Here is a 15,713-nt window from a genome sequence, read left to right as displayed (position 1 = left end):
TACGACGTCTTCGCTCAAGTAACATACATTTACTCCCAAAACATCGGCCTAGACATATATGGGGTAATATTTAGTATTAATATTTTGTAAACTTGCTGCTTTATAAGGTTTATACGTTTGTGTGAGAGTAACTGCTATTTTGGTGATAGTATAAGCCTAAGTATAGTCTGGCCCAAACATTCAGTCAAAGTCACGGTAATGAATACTGGTTTGGTCTAGAAGTTGCAGTTTAAGTGTCGATCCAGAGTTCATATGATAAACTTGTAATCGAGTTGTATATATATTGTATGTACGATAACAATGACAACTGTCACAAACTTTCAAGTTTATGAAATTTGGACATCCGAATGTTCGACCCTCTAACATTACAACACACCATAATTAAGTGATTACCTGTATTGCTGCAAAATTTTAACATGCTTACATTGTTTAAACTATTGAAAAGTTTGAAATGTGCAGATCCAATTTTTTTCTTCCCAACCAGCTGGGACAATTTTTTTCTATACTGCAGTGTTATGTCCCGCTTCAGAACACACGTATTGTCAGAACGAGCAGTATGAATATCATGTTTCCGTCTGCTCAAGGTTAGGAACTGTTTGTACTGACAATATCAGTGCTTTGAGAGCATGATATTGGAGTACAGTTTAGAGAGGTATTAGCATTAGGTAATTGTACCATCTGGCATAATCCTATACGAGAACCGGTCAAGATAATTGATGCTGGTTTGTATAATAATTTGTCTGTGAAGGTTTTGGTGTAGCGCCCTCTTTAACCGATGAAGGGAATACTGGTATAAATACTACCATGCACCCTCTCGGCAATTAGGAACCTAATCTTGTCGCTAGTTCCGGCCACTATTGTACAAAGGATTATACGGTAAAATGTTGATATTTGAAAAGCTAAGATGATCGATCTTTACATACCGTCTTCAAAAATGCCAAGAACCGTTAGAATATGTTTCCTTATGAGATTTTGTTGTAATGTACCGAGCAGGAATGTCTGTAGTGTAGGCTTCCATTGCGATTTACCGCGTAACGTTAATCGTACACTACAGGCTGCAGTAGGATAGCATATATGTATGATGGAGACCTAGTCTATACGCTAGTAACGTTAAAGCCAGGTAGCGGAATAGTAAACAATCCACATACCCTTCGTTAGTTTATTTCATCTCTGATAGTTGATTGACTCCAGCAACAACAGAACCTCAGTAATGATTCTGCTGCCTTAAGTAGAACTGGTTCCTTCAATGGGGTATAGTCATACATAGTGTTCTTGTAGTTGTACAGTGTAACCAAACCCTAATCAAACACAGTTTCACTACCATAGTCCATATCCAAAATTATGTAGGCCTAAATGTTTCTAATTTTAGGGCCAATACCTTGAATGCTTAAAGGCTACTTAACATTTACAGATCTAGTCCCATCTGTCAATGTCACTGGTTGGCTTCTTCATGCTAGGCCGTTTATTTTATTGTAGCCTACATTATGTTTTTCTGCTTGGGTCATTCCATTTATTCGTAGGGGTATTAAACAGCAACGAACTTGTTTCTTGTTCTCAAACTAGCTTGAGAATGACACTACAGTGACTATACACCACTAACTTATTTGAATACATTTGAACTAATATTAGTAGGAGACTTTTACACAAAAACATTACTAGTGAGGTGTTTTGTCAAAAGACAAACAACTTTGCTGCTATAAAAATATTCCTAATGAGTTAATGGAATAATCCAGCCAGGTGAATAAGAGACCCAACCCATTAATTTACTAATTAATGCCAGTAAGATACTTTAACACAGTTACAGTAGTCACTTCATGCTCCTTACCTTGTATGACACATACCAGGTTATGTTATTTTTCATTCGGGCTTCATGTTTTCTCTATATCGTTTTGAGGTTACAACATGAAATTTTGAGTTAATACATGGATTGTTGAGAAATAGTATATCAGATGCCCGAGTAGAGAGGTTAATTTTGTTTCATCTTCAATTCATAGGTTGTATGTGTTGGAGCAAACATGTATCAAGAAGGTCAACCACCATCAGATTAAAAATCCATATTTTATGTGGATTGGGGGGGGGGTTGGAGGAGGGGGAGGGCAGGGTTGCACCTAGGGCAAATTATGTATTCCAATTAAGAAGGCGAGTCCACTTTCTTGATGCTCAACTTTTGAAAAGCTTTATCCTTGCCAATCAGCATTGATATAAATGTATTGGACAATGACTGTTTTAGATTTTAAACAAATACAAAACACCCCTCTCTTAATAGTGGAATATACCAACCGGCGACTTGCAGGACTTCATCCGATTTGCCGTTTAAGTAAAAATTCAACAGTAGACATCTATCTGTGCAGTGGAACTAATGATAGTCGTAAACTTTCCTGAAATTTTGACCTAATTTTCACCAGAGGCTGACAAACATCCAACTCCATAACAGATAGTATGTTAGACTCGAAGTCAACATACTATTGAATGGTATGTCCATATGAAACAGACCAGGAATGAGTGGGACTTTCTCCGGCAAATCAATTCTTCACATAACAAGGTCTTTGTCGACCAAACTTTAGATGGTAACATAACATAACAATTAATATTTATGTAGATGGTATTGAACTACAGAGTAAGTCCTCCAAGCATATGAGAGGATGAAAACCGGGAAAGCTGCTCAGAATTGGTTGTCACATGCCTACAGCAATTTGCAAAGTTTTCATCATTGGTTGCAATCAGTGATCATGTTGCAATGCAACATTATTTAATGATTCAGAGTTGTTGCCATAGATCTGGTTGTAATTGTATTTTGTTGCAGAGATTCAATTGATCAGATCTTTGTTGTTTTTCTTTATTTTTGTTCCGTAGTTGAACCATCAAAGTAGATTGCAGAGAATGCTGAATCAGTCCGACTGCAGATCATCCTGCAGTCTTTAACACTAGTTCACTAGCGATGGGTAGGAGAAAGGTGAGTGTAAAGATAAAGGAAGAAAACAATTTCATCACGTTATTCCCTTCTCACTGTCTCTCTCAAAGAACCTATTGGGTAACATCATGTGTAGCATTATGATCCCATTGTAGGGAAATAGTGGTAAACACCTGACGATGATCACACAGTCACAGTCTTGCTGCAAGGGTTGAGAGAGGATCAGTCAGTTTGTTGTTTAGTTTTTGTGCCCAAGTTATATCTTGGGTGACTTTTCTTATAAAGTACTGTACCTTGAAGGAGAGTGTTGTGTTTGCAATGTAAATGTCTTTTGCACTGCTATTAAAGTGCAAGGAAGAATATATATTCAGATGATTAATTTCTTGAGAAAAGTTTACTTCTCCCTCCCCCCTCAATCAAATAGAGTATCAAACCCTAGTCTATACCTATAATATCAATGTGGCATATGCTCCCAAGGCTAGCTAACTTTGCAAGAATTTGGGCAGAAGGAGCTATCTTTGAAGACAACTATCTCTCTTTACCTGTTGATTATTCTCATTTCAATTCATTGCATTTTTGCAATGATACCTTGATAGTGCAATTCGCATTTTCTAAGGTTTGGCAAACATGGCCAACATTTGATCATTTATCGCTTGTTCACATTTAACAGACGTTGGTTTACCATTTTGTAGTCTCACATTTTCTAGTCGGCACATTCTATGTTATCAACTGCTACAGTTTAAACATATGTACTGTACTGGGTATATTAGCATGATTCTTGAGTTCGAGTTGGGGTGATATGGATCAAATGCATTAATGCTTCGGTGTTGTCTGAAGCTGTTGTGGGTAATGAACAGTTTGATTTACACAAGGATCTCATCTCTTCTACACCTTTAACGATGAAAGATTTGAATCAAGTCTCCTTCATCTACCAAAACCGATGTAATAAGACTCTACCGGGTTTCATCATTTGAGTATCTAGAACTTTTTCAAATTCATTTCATATTTTACTTTTTTCAGAAGGAGTCCAGTGATTGTGAATCCTCCGTGGCAGAGTCTGATAGTCCGGTAGACGTAGAAGAATTTAGTAGCTCGGACGAAGACAGGAGATTGACGAGGCAATCCACCAGGAACGTGACTAGAGCCACAAATCAAGGTATTGCTGACAATGTAACACTGATAGTTAATATGTGTATAGAGATGTACATGTGTGTGTGAATGTAGTAGCTCAGATGAGGACAGGAGATTAACAAGACAATCCACCAGGAACGTGACTAGAGCCACAAATCAAGGTATTGATGGCAATGTAACACTGATAGTTAATATGTGTATAGAGATGTGTGTATGTGTGCGTTTGTTTTGCTATCTGACCGAGGACTTGAACAAAAGAATTTCAGGTCCTCGGTTGTGATTTCTAAAGAATCACCACCTCCTCGGAAGAATTCTATTGTATGGGGTATTGTTAAGGTTAGGGTACATGGATTTGAACAATGGAAAATACAATGGGGTCCTCAGTCTGAATGTAGTACAAACATGTGTGTGTTTGTTGGTGTGTCTTTCTTCTTTTCTGTTTTCTTGTTTCCTTCATCCTTTCCTACATGAGAGTTGTTCTACCTGAAGGCTTCCTAAAACACAGGTCCTTTCAGAACTGTTACATCTAGTTTATTTAATCATATTATATATGTATCTTGTGGTAAGGTTAAAATGGCATTCCACGATGAATGTGAATAGAGCCACGAATTCAAAGTACCGCTGGCAATGTAAAACACTGATAATAAAGAGGAAACTAGTTCCAAACTGTCCGAGCTGTAAACACCATCTCAATGGTTTTAAATCAGTCGTTTGTGTAGTACTGTCTCTGTATGATATGTGTGTGTAAAGAGAGGTACACATTATTTCTTTTCTGTTTTCTTGTATGGGGGGGGGAAGATATGGGGGGGTCTCCTACTAATCTTAACCCAGAATGCTTCCTTTCACAACTCTGTGTTGTATGTTTAATCTAATCAATTCTATTTGTATATGTATCGTGTCGTAGAATGACATATACATCAAAAGAACTTGTTACATGCTGCATGAAAAATGGTTAGAATTGGTGGAAATAAATGCAAAATATTCTGCAATGGTTGAATTTAATCTAATCAATTCTATGTGTTTATTTGTATCTTGTTATACAGGCTGCATGAAAAATGGTTAGAATTGTTGGGAATGAATGCAAGAATGTTCTGCAATGGGTGAATTTGATGTCAGATTCATCCAATAAGAACGAAACCTTGCAGTATTTAGAGAATAAAATGATTAGTGAGATATTGTTGAATTGCATGTCATGGAGAATAATCCATTTAGTATATCACAAATCATCCATTCCATTTCTAAATATGAACTGAAAATAGAACTGGGGATTAGATTGAATTCCCCTGAAAGTACAGCTCCCCTCCCTCCCCCCCATGATATGTTATACCAATCTTCACCACACGTCCTAAGGTTATATTCATCAGTTTCTGGTTTGCTCATTACAGTTTTCTTGTCTCTGTTAAATTATCTTCTCGTTTCATAGTTCTGTACATGAGAGAACGAGCGGAATCTCCGCGGAAGAACTTGAAGAATAAACGCAAGCTGTCAGAGAGCTCCAGCAGTGACACAGATATTGAGGGCGACAGACAGCAAAGGAAGAGACCACGAAAGTTGTCAAATATCAAAGCCTACAAGAAAAGTAAGTTGAGATGCATCACCCCGGCATTGAGACCGTCGGTATTATTTTGAGCTATATAAATTAGTATTATTATGATTAATATTTGGTTTTAAGGTTATTCATGACAATTATTTTTGATGAGGGCTAGGCAATGCGGGGATTGATAAAACTGGTATTAACTTTTAACTTGCACTAGAAACAATCTTTTCATAGCCAATTTGATTTACAATTCCCTATAAATATAGTTTTTTGCCACAATTAGTGTGGTGTGAAACCTTGATTGATGGGGATGGCCCATTCTTCCAGTGCTGTTGAAAGTTAAGGTTATATAATTTTAGTCACTTGCTAAAAAGTGCCAGTGCTTAAAAATCTTCTGCCTTAAATCAAGCTCTCTCTGGCATTTTCCTGATTAATAACTCACATCAGTTACTGTACAGGGTTTTGCGAGCAGCCCAGTAACAATTGCTGATAATAAGCAGCCTATGCAAAATGCGTAAATTCTTTAACTGACAATTGTTACCGACTTATTATGAGTTTATGTTCTCGATGTCTACTGGCATTGTTAGACATTTTTATCTAATTTATCATTTTTATCTGGCAACTGGAAAAATTCCAGTAGCATATAGCGCCAATAAATAGGCTGGGATTAAGGCTGATATATAATTGATTTACTGTTCACCATTTACTGTAGGTATGACAATTGAAAAATTGTGGGATGCCGACCAGGTTCGTATTAATTTGAGTAAATGAAGACAGAACTAGCAGTCTTTTAGCTCTTTGTCTTCTCTTGAAACAGATCAAGAACTGCTATTGGCTGGCACGATGCCAAAGTCTGAAGATAAGTCAGATAACGGGGACGGTAGCAGCAAGGAGAATGAAGGAGAGGAGGGAGCGACCGGCCGGATTAAGAAAGAGATCAAACTAGATGAAGGAAAGAAAAGATTAAGCAAGATAATCGCTGAGAAACAGATACTAAAAGATGGAGTTGAACTCAAGTGTCCTGTACCTGGCTGTGATTCCCTTGGTGAGTGTGTCTGATTGTTGGTCTACAAATATGTTTGCCGAAATTTTACTTATAATATTTTACCGTTATATATTGGCACGGATGTTTTTGATGAGCATGCAGTCAGAGGAGAGTAAATTTCTCTTGGAATGACCAAGCTATTCCTTGAGGTAACTCAAGGAAAAGCGTTATTTTGACTGTTAAGACGTTTGATCTCTGAGACCTGTTTCAGATTGTACACTTAATGTACCTCACAATTGAGATAGCTGTGTAGACAACTTCAAAGACTGCCCAGTTTGTCCAAGGGACAACCACTCTATTAAAAGCTAAAGCAGTATTGGTCTGTCAGTCATGCTTCACACTTTAGAGTAACCTCTTTGGCTTATTTTTGCTTGAGTGCTTGTATCATATTTTCCCCCTGACAGGTCATTTTACTGGAAAGTTCAGCAAACATCGTACCATCTGGGGTTGCCCATTGTATCATAACATGACAGCTAACGACTGTAGAACAAGAACAGAAAAGATCACCAAACAAGAAGAAAAGAATGAATCGGCCAGGAAGAATCTTAGGCAGGCGGTAAGTCACTTACTTTAATGATAATAGACTGAAAGGGGAGATAAGCTGGGGGGTGAACAAGGCCATTGGGTGAGGGTTTAGATGTGGGGTGAAAGAGGATCTCCGGAGGAGGTTAGGGGTAGGATGGAGGAGTGGGTGAAAGAGGACATTGTGAGGAGGTTAGGGGTGGGGTGAAGGAGGGGACAAAGGGGCCAGCAGGGCAAGGTTAGGGGTGGGATGGAAGAAGGAGTGAAAGAGACCATGAGGGTGAGGTTAGGGGTGGGATGGAAGAGGGGGTGAAAGAGGATCTTGGGAGGAGGTTAGGGGAGGGATGAAGGAGGGGGTGAAAAAGGATATCGTGAGGAGGTTAGGGGTACGATGGAGGAGGGGACAAAAGGGGCCAGCATGGGGTGGTTGGGGGTGGGATGAAGATTGGTGTGAAAGAGGACATGGGAGGAGGTAAGGGGTGGGATGAAAGAGGGTGTGAAAGAGGACATCGGGAGGAGATTAGGGGTTGGATGGAGGAGGGGATGAAAGAGGACATGGGAGGGGGTAAGGGGTGGGATGAAAGAGGGTGTGAAAGAGGATATCTGGAGGAGGTTAGGGGTGGGATTAATTAGGGTGTGAAAGAGGACATCGGGAGGAGATTAGGGGTTGGATGGAGGAGGGGATGAAAGAGGACATTGGGAGGAGGCTAGGGGTGGGATTAAGGAGGGTATGAAAGAGGCCAGCGGGGGAGGTTAGGGGTGGGATGGAGGAGGATATTGGTTGAAGAGGGGAAGCATCAATAGTGAATTAGACAGTTTGTAAGGTGGTGGACACAAGAGAAGCAGTTGGATGTAAGCTAATATTGGGGAGAGGGGTGAGTAGAGCGGGTGGATTCAAGGTGTTTATATTGAAAACAAGAAGGAATTGTACTTAAACTGTACATATTTTCAAATCTCTCAAACTTTATACAGGATTTCTTGCCTTCCATGCATAACCTTAATTGCAAGCTGTAAGTAATTAGTTGCAATTGTTCTTGTCAATGAAGAAGACAACCACAACTATTGCTTGGTAAATGGTTTAATCACCCACTGAGTACTATCATCACAATTGTCTTTTATCTCTGCCAAATTTACCGCAAGAGAAATATTCTTTTTCTTAGCATACCTGTAAACGTCCACAGCAGATAAATCTAATATTAACCTAATACATAAATTTGTAAGAATTTTGTTTCACTACTCTGGGTAGACTAATTACACCTTGAGAAGAAATACTTCAATGATTGCATTTATGAGGAACAAAGGCATCTATAGCGATGTTATGTGTCGGCTACAGTTTGATCTGTCATGATCAAACAATACTAACTTCCTATGCGATTATAATATTTTACCATCAGAACTAACAGAACAAGCAGGAACATTACATGTGTAATATCACCAGTATATAGTGGTGTCATTGTTAAATTATGATATCGGCAATAAATATCAATATGAGTGTTGCTCCAGATACTGTTTGCCAAACACGCCTTTAATAATGATATCGCGGTATTTGATCTGACGAACATAACCTGAAAACATCTTACAAATAAAATGCAAGCATACCATGAATCACAGAAATGAAAATAAATCATTTTTCTTTTGTTGACTTGCTTTATTTTGTTTCAACAATTCGTGATATATTTCGTGTTGACTTCTTCATTTCCTATAAGTTGGTTGAAGTTAGAAACTAAGATCAACTAAGTGTCTTAGTGACACGGATATTTGTACCTAATTTACACCCTGCACAAGGCCATAATATCACAACTAACTTAATACATAGCACTGTCCATTTGTCAGCCAGTGTAAGTAAATTTCTCCTGACAGGGGTTTTGGTATACCCCGTTTCAAATCCATTTTCACAGGCCCCTACAGATGCCAATAGTATGAGTACTGTTTCAACTACTTTTGTTTTAATTTTCCAATAAGGTTCTGTTTTGTTTCTTCTATCGCTAAGTGGGTACTGTTCCCCCTCCACCCTCCCCCTCCCCCATCCCCCTACACAAACCATAATAAAGCACAAACCATAATAAATTGCTTCCTTAGTTCTTCTCCAGCTTTCATGGCAGAGCCGCGGGTTATGTGTATTTCATTTTGTGTAATAATAAAGCAAAAAAAAAAACCTTGAGTGTTCTTTTATTTTATTTTCCTTATCGATTTTCTTTGTGAAGTCAAATAATGTGTTATGTTTAATAATGTATCGACACGAATCTCACCTATTGGAAAGTTTTTAAAACTTCTTCATATTTTGCATATTTTTTTTTTTAATTTTGTTCTCGCACGATGCTCATTAGATTGTACAAAAAATGTAAAATGGCACCTGGCTTTATAATAACAGCTGGCACAAGCAATTAGGACATTGTATGATCTCCTCTTTTCTCAGCAAATATTGCCATCACTAATGATATCTGTTTCCTCCGGGAGACTTTGCCCCGAACATGTTTTGCAATTAAGCGAATATCTGTAATTTGTAAATTTGTTTTAAGTACCAGTGTAAGACAGGATAGATTCCCGTATCAGTGAGGTTAATTAACCTGACACATTCTGAAGTTTGTAAAAAGAGGTGATATTTGTGGCAGGATCAGTTTGTACTAGTTACATATGTTGTTTTCAGCTTATGAATATTCATTAACTTAGATGAAGGCTGCAGCCAGTTGGGACAATTTCCTAATGCTAATATCTCTCTAAACTGTACTCCAATATCATGCTCTCAAAGCACTGGTATTGTCAGTACAAACAGTTCCTAACCTTGATGTGAGAGAAACATGATATTCATACTGCTCGTACTGACAATATGAGTGCTCTGAAGCAGTATAGAAAAAATTGTCCCAACTGGGTGGAAGGCTGACAACATATATTAGTGATGACTCGGTTTGGAATTAACACCTTAATCTGAGAACGTGAACGAGACTATTGTAATGGAAATTAAATGAGATGCTAGGGGGGGGGGTGGTGAGGGAGGTGGGGGGTTGTGAGAGGGGTGGTGAAGGTAGAGGTACCATTACTATAGATATATGTTAACAATAAAAGTTACTAGTAAGCATGGAGTCCTGAAATGCTGTTAACCTACTCAACTTTACATATAGATGTTGTACCACAAGTAATTGCTCCCATTGACTTCCACACTAAACTTGTCACTTTCCAAGGCAGCTAGAGCATATATCTATAACTGACATTTCCTACCATGGAGGTAAAACAGATGGTCCTACCTACCATATGAATGATATAATACCTGATGGCTTGGGCTATCACAACACATTCAACTTTTGCCACCATGACCATTTAGATTTTGAGCTAGAAGAGCTCAAAGTTTATCATAGTGCTCCCCAACCAATCTGCCAGCCCTCGCTGTGGAATTTTCCTGTTTCACCTAGGATTTCATTAAAATCCCTTAAATTACCTTCAATCCTGAGCAGATTTTAGACCATCAGTAGTTTATTTCATCCTCTTCAACATCCAAGCATCAAAAAGAATGATGATAACTCAGAAAATGCCAAACAAATCACTGCAGTAGGTCACTTTAGGACTACCTTCCAACATCGGTTAACCTTTGAGATGGACATACACTTACATAATTGTGGTACATGTTACCTATGTGTGTTGAACAATCCATTCAATGTATTCTTGCTTGCTGCCCTCAGTTATTATCGACATGTTGGATTTCCTGTAGATCCAGTAGGTTTGGGATGAGTGGTTGGATGTTGAATAAATTCAGCTGTAAGACTTGAGCCAGGGATTAGTGGTACATGTGAGGATTAGCCAGGGATTAGTGGTCCATGAGAGGATGAGCCAGGGATTAGTGGTCCATGAGAGGATGAGCTAGGGATTAGTGGTACATAGAAATATGAAGCATGTGGGTGGGAGGGGGGTGGTAGAGGGGTTTAAGTGTGAGGGGATGGTCTGGAAATTATTGACCACTGGAAGAACAGAATAATATCAGACATGGTGCAAGGAAGGACAAGCTATGGATTAGTTGTACATTGAAAGATGTACCTTAAGAGGTGGGGGTGGGAGGTGGGGGTAAGGATGGGTATAGGAGTGTATTGGAAACATTTTCATGAATGGATGGACGTAAAATGATTCAACTATAAAGACATGGTGCAAGGAAGGACAAGCTATGGATTAGTTGTACATTGAAAGATGTACCTTAGTAGGTGGGGTTGAGGGTGTGGGTAAGGTTGGGTATAGGTGTGTGTTGGAAACATTTTCATGAGTGGATGAATGTAAAATAATTCAACTATAAGACATGGTACAAGGAAGGACATGCAGGGGTTTAGTGGGACATGGAAAGATGAACCTTAGTAGGTGGGGGTTGGGGGAGGTGGGGGTAAGGTTGGGTATAGGAGTGTGTTGGAAACATTTTTCGTGAATGGATGAACGTAAAATAATTCAACTATAAAAACATGGTACAAGGAAGGACACGCTATGGATTAGTTGTACATTGAAAGATGAACCTTAGTAGGTGGGGATTGGGGGGGTGGGGGTACGGTTGGGTATAGGAGTGTGTTGGAAACATTTTCATGAATGGATGGACGTAAAATGATTCAACTATAAAGACATGGTACAAGGAAGGACACACTATTGATTAGTTGTACATTGAAAGATGAACCTTAGTAGGTGGGGATTGGGGGGGGGTGGGGGTAAGGTTGGGTATCGGAGTGTGTTGGAAACAATTTCATGAATGGATGAATGTAAAATAATTCAACTATAAAGACATGGTACAAGGAAGGACATGCAGGGGTTTAGTGGGACATGGAAAGATGAACCTTAGAATGGGGGAAGTGTTGGGAGGGATTGGTCAGGGAGGTGAAGCACTGATTGTGTGGGAGTGAGTGCTGAAAGATAGTTAGGAAACATTGATTCCACAATATGGTTTTTGTGGGCAGCAAAGTACATTAATGTCCACTGGTAAAGATCATAGCAAAACTGCAGCTAGAGTACTGTTGGAGGGACTAGGAGGGGGGTGGGGTGCATGGGGTGTGTGGGGTGGATGAATTGATTCCACAAATGAATGCTGATGTTGGCTGCAAAGTGAAGTATTGTTCACTGGTAAAGATCATAGCAAAACTGCAGCTAGAGTACTGTTGGAGGGACTAGGAGGGGGGTGGGGTGCATGGGGTGTGTGGGGTGGATGAATTGATTCCACAAATGAATGCTGATGTTGGCTGCAAAGTGAAGTATTGTTCATTGGTAAAGATCATAGCAAAACTGCAGCTAGAGTACTGTTGGAGGGACTAGGGTGGGAGGGGGGGGGAAGGGTGTTTCGTGGTATGGATTTCTGTAATATTAAACAGGTCTTCATAGAGTTCCCCCCCCCCTACTTCCATATGTCTAGGACTACAGAAAAGTCCACTAAACTCAAAATACTCTACTAGTAAACTTGAAAAAGGTCAAGTATTTTTGTAGGTTATGAATTGTGACATTTAGGTCACTCTTGAAATGAGTTTTTATGCATTTTGTTGACATATGGTGGGGATCACCTCTTTATGTATTGACACAGGCTGATGTTGTTCAGTTTAGCATTGTGTGACGTATTTTATAAAACAAGTTGTACAAAGGTATTGATATACCATAGTAGTGCATGACTGTCTAACTGATACACTGCGGTTAGCTTCAAGGTTAACCTAATATTGGCCTCATGCTGTATACTGTAAGTAAATGTTGTTCCTGAATGTCTGAAAGTTTCTGCATGGCCTTTTCAAGGGTTTCTATTGTAAGATTATTCTCAGATAGTAATGGTGAACTTTAAGAGACAAGACATAAAGAGGGAGGGGGGAGGGGGAGGGGAAGGGGAAAAATAACGAAAGTTAGTAGTAAATGAATTCTACATGTTCAATTAATAGTCAACTGTCAATCTCAGAATTGGGAAGACAACCAATAACTTTTTTTCAGTTTAATTAATTACTTCAGGCACACAATTTTGTCGTTTAATTAATTACTTCAGGCACACAACTTTGTCGTTTAATTAATTACTTCAGGCACACAACTTTGTCTTAATATGTATGTATTTTAGATCCTCCTGCAAGCAGGAACTCGCGAAGAAGCCATCATTGGCTTATCAAAGCCGCAAGCTGACCGAAGTCGGTCTCTTAGATTCATATTTAACGTCCATGATTATGAATTGTCAATTGTCAACAACTCTGTAACTGGACATCATACATTAATCTTGCAGTGTCTCGAACTCGGGACCTTATGATTGGAAGTCACCAACGTTAAAACCACTTAGCTATATAGCAAATGGCAATATGACATATTTAAAAAAAAAAAGAGAAAGAAATATAGGAAAAAAGCTAAATCTCTGTACTGCTCCTTTAAGGCTACCTACGTAGCTGATGCTGTGAGCTCCTCATAGCCAGCCTCAAAAATTAATGTTAATCCTTTTGTTTTATAAATTCCAATGCAACCACCAATCATGTTCACTTCTTATAAACAACAGAGCACCCCTTGATATCTCCCAACACTTGTTTTGTCATTGAAAACTTTGCCTTGCATTTTAAAAACTTTTTTTTGACGCTATAAACAGTCTTATGTTATCCTACTGAGGTTTTTGTTGTGTTTTCAAATCGACCTTCAATTTCTGCACTGATTTCTAAAGGAGAAACCTGCATGAAATTGGGCGTGTGGCACAAAATATTTGTGTCCTATGCTCAAATATTTGACAACAAAGTGTGTCGATTAGATAAGGGTTTGTAAAACAAATATGTTACAACAAGTTTATATGACATTTACCATAGGAAATGGCATTGGCCGAGAACAGTTGATAAATAATTATAAAACATTGAAATTAATAAGAACCATAAATTGGTTGATTTTGGTCCAAAGTGTCAAGAAATGTTTGCATATGAATATTTGATATCATAAGCATACATGAATATTATATTATCTATATTATGATCATCTTGTGTAACAAAGGAAAGGTCTTTTTTCTTGATATTGAGACTGGCCAACATTGAAGAGAAAATTTCTAAACTCTGTTCACTAGGCTCAGTTTGTAGTAGTAATTTTTTGTCAAAAGAAGGTCGTTTGAAACTAGATTGTGTCTGGTGGTAAAACTTTGCGGTGATATTAAGAAAGTTTTACGCGACAGTGAACAAACCCCTTCATGTATACTTGGAACTGTCCAATGGTGCATGCAGTATAAAAAGCAAGAATTTTTTTTTTGGATACCAAGCAGATTTTGAGTCAGATAGGTGACGTAAACTTTAAACCACACTTTTACTGCATGATACAGCTCCTTTTTTTTCCCCCATAAATTTTTTGGTTTTCTTTCAAACTGGTGAGGCGTAACCTTGCGAAGAAAACCTTGTTTGCATTAGAGAAACGAAGGAGTTCATTGTTCATGGTGTTTGAACTGCCATAGTGTGAACTTCTGGGTGAAAGGCTTTGGAGGTCTACCTAATGGCAAACAATTGAACTGATACTAGGAATGGATTAAAGAACTACTATCTCTGTCAAATTACATATATAGATATATATATACAGTATATACCCTTGAGTCTGTGCATTGAACATTGGCAGTACCCAGTGTTAGATATTGGCCGATGTTTTCACAGCATTTTGGATAGTTCAATGTAAGAACAGGAAGTACTTGGAAGTCTATAAGCTTATAACTTTTATAACCAGTTGGAACCTTCATCAGCTGCTGTGGGTGAACTATTCTGTTTTGTAATCTACAGCCAATAATTTGAATCCAGGATTGAATCTGTGACCTCATCATTTCCCTATTTGATCTAGTCGATGGCAGAACAAACAGCTGAAAACTCTTTATTTTGTTAGCATTTCTCTAGATACAGCGGTATTATTCAAACAGATTTAGATTTCTGTCAACGGATGCCCGAGCCTTTGGTAAAGTCAGTTTTTATTTATGAAGAGTAGTGCATCGTACAGATCACATACCATCACGACTGGATTGTCTATCAGCTGTCTGGTAACCACGGTGAACTTAAAAAAATTGCTCTGTGACTTGATTTCTACACTGGGTAGTTGGTCTACTTGTCTGTTTGCACACTAACGTGGACTGCAAGAAAAATCCAGGCTACTGCTAGCCGTGTAGGTACATAGGCTAGAGTACTGTGGTTAGTGTTACATATATGGTTACCTTTCTGTGAGACATCTTCATTCTTTAAACCAATGTGTGTAGAATACCACATTGAACAATTGATACAGTATTCAGCCGTATCGTACAGCGTGTAAAGATCGAGCATTTGGATTCTCATTGCAACTGTAGGAACTTATGGTTATATTCCTCGCTTTCGTCCGTCAGAAAATGTGAAATTTGGAAACTATGACTAGATACATATCTCGGAGGAATTTTGACGGTTGGACTGCCTTCGGTATTTTGCCCGGAACACTTTCTGGAAATTTGCCTGATTTTAGCCTAAAATTGTAAATATTTTCACTATAAAATGCAGATTTTATATTGTGTAAATTATGTGGGATCAAAAAGTCGCAGGATTTAAACGGGTCGTGCCTAACCCTAGACGGACAGAGTACATGTGCAAAGTGGAACATTATCGCATTTTTAATAATTTGTG

At 38.5% G+C, this 15,713-nt stretch overlaps 1 protein-coding gene across 2 annotated transcripts in view; it reads left to right on the top strand.

Moving 5' to 3' along the window:
• The first annotated feature begins 731 nt into the window (after positions 1 to 731).
• Positions 732 to 15,713, top strand: part of LOC139977403 (histone acetyltransferase KAT7-like) — a 55,011-nt gene continuing 40,029 nt past the window's right edge. Inside the window, exons 1-6 of one of the 2 annotated variants that reach the window (XM_071986704.1) lie at positions 732 to 876; positions 2,854 to 2,953; positions 3,932 to 4,067; positions 5,466 to 5,621; positions 6,397 to 6,624; positions 7,029 to 7,180. In XM_071986704.1, coding sequence (XP_071842805.1) covers positions 2,939 to 2,953; positions 3,932 to 4,067; positions 5,466 to 5,621; positions 6,397 to 6,624; positions 7,029 to 7,180 — 687 coding nt within the window. In that variant the 5' untranslated portion in view covers positions 732 to 876; positions 2,854 to 2,938. Of the gene's footprint in view, positions 877 to 2,853; positions 2,954 to 3,931; positions 4,068 to 4,110; positions 4,204 to 5,465; positions 5,622 to 6,396; positions 6,625 to 7,028; positions 7,181 to 15,713 lie in introns of those variants that run through there. The other variant, XM_071986705.1, reaches the window with a different exon arrangement.

The sequence above is a fragment of the Apostichopus japonicus genome, chromosome 12 (genome assembly GCF_037975245.1).
Source record: "Apostichopus japonicus isolate 1M-3 chromosome 12, ASM3797524v1, whole genome shotgun sequence".
Taxonomy (NCBI): Eukaryota; Metazoa; Echinodermata; class Holothuroidea; order Aspidochirotida; family Stichopodidae; genus Apostichopus; species Apostichopus japonicus.
Note: the sequence above shows the minus strand (reverse complement) of the source record. Positions and strands in the feature narration are given on the sequence as shown.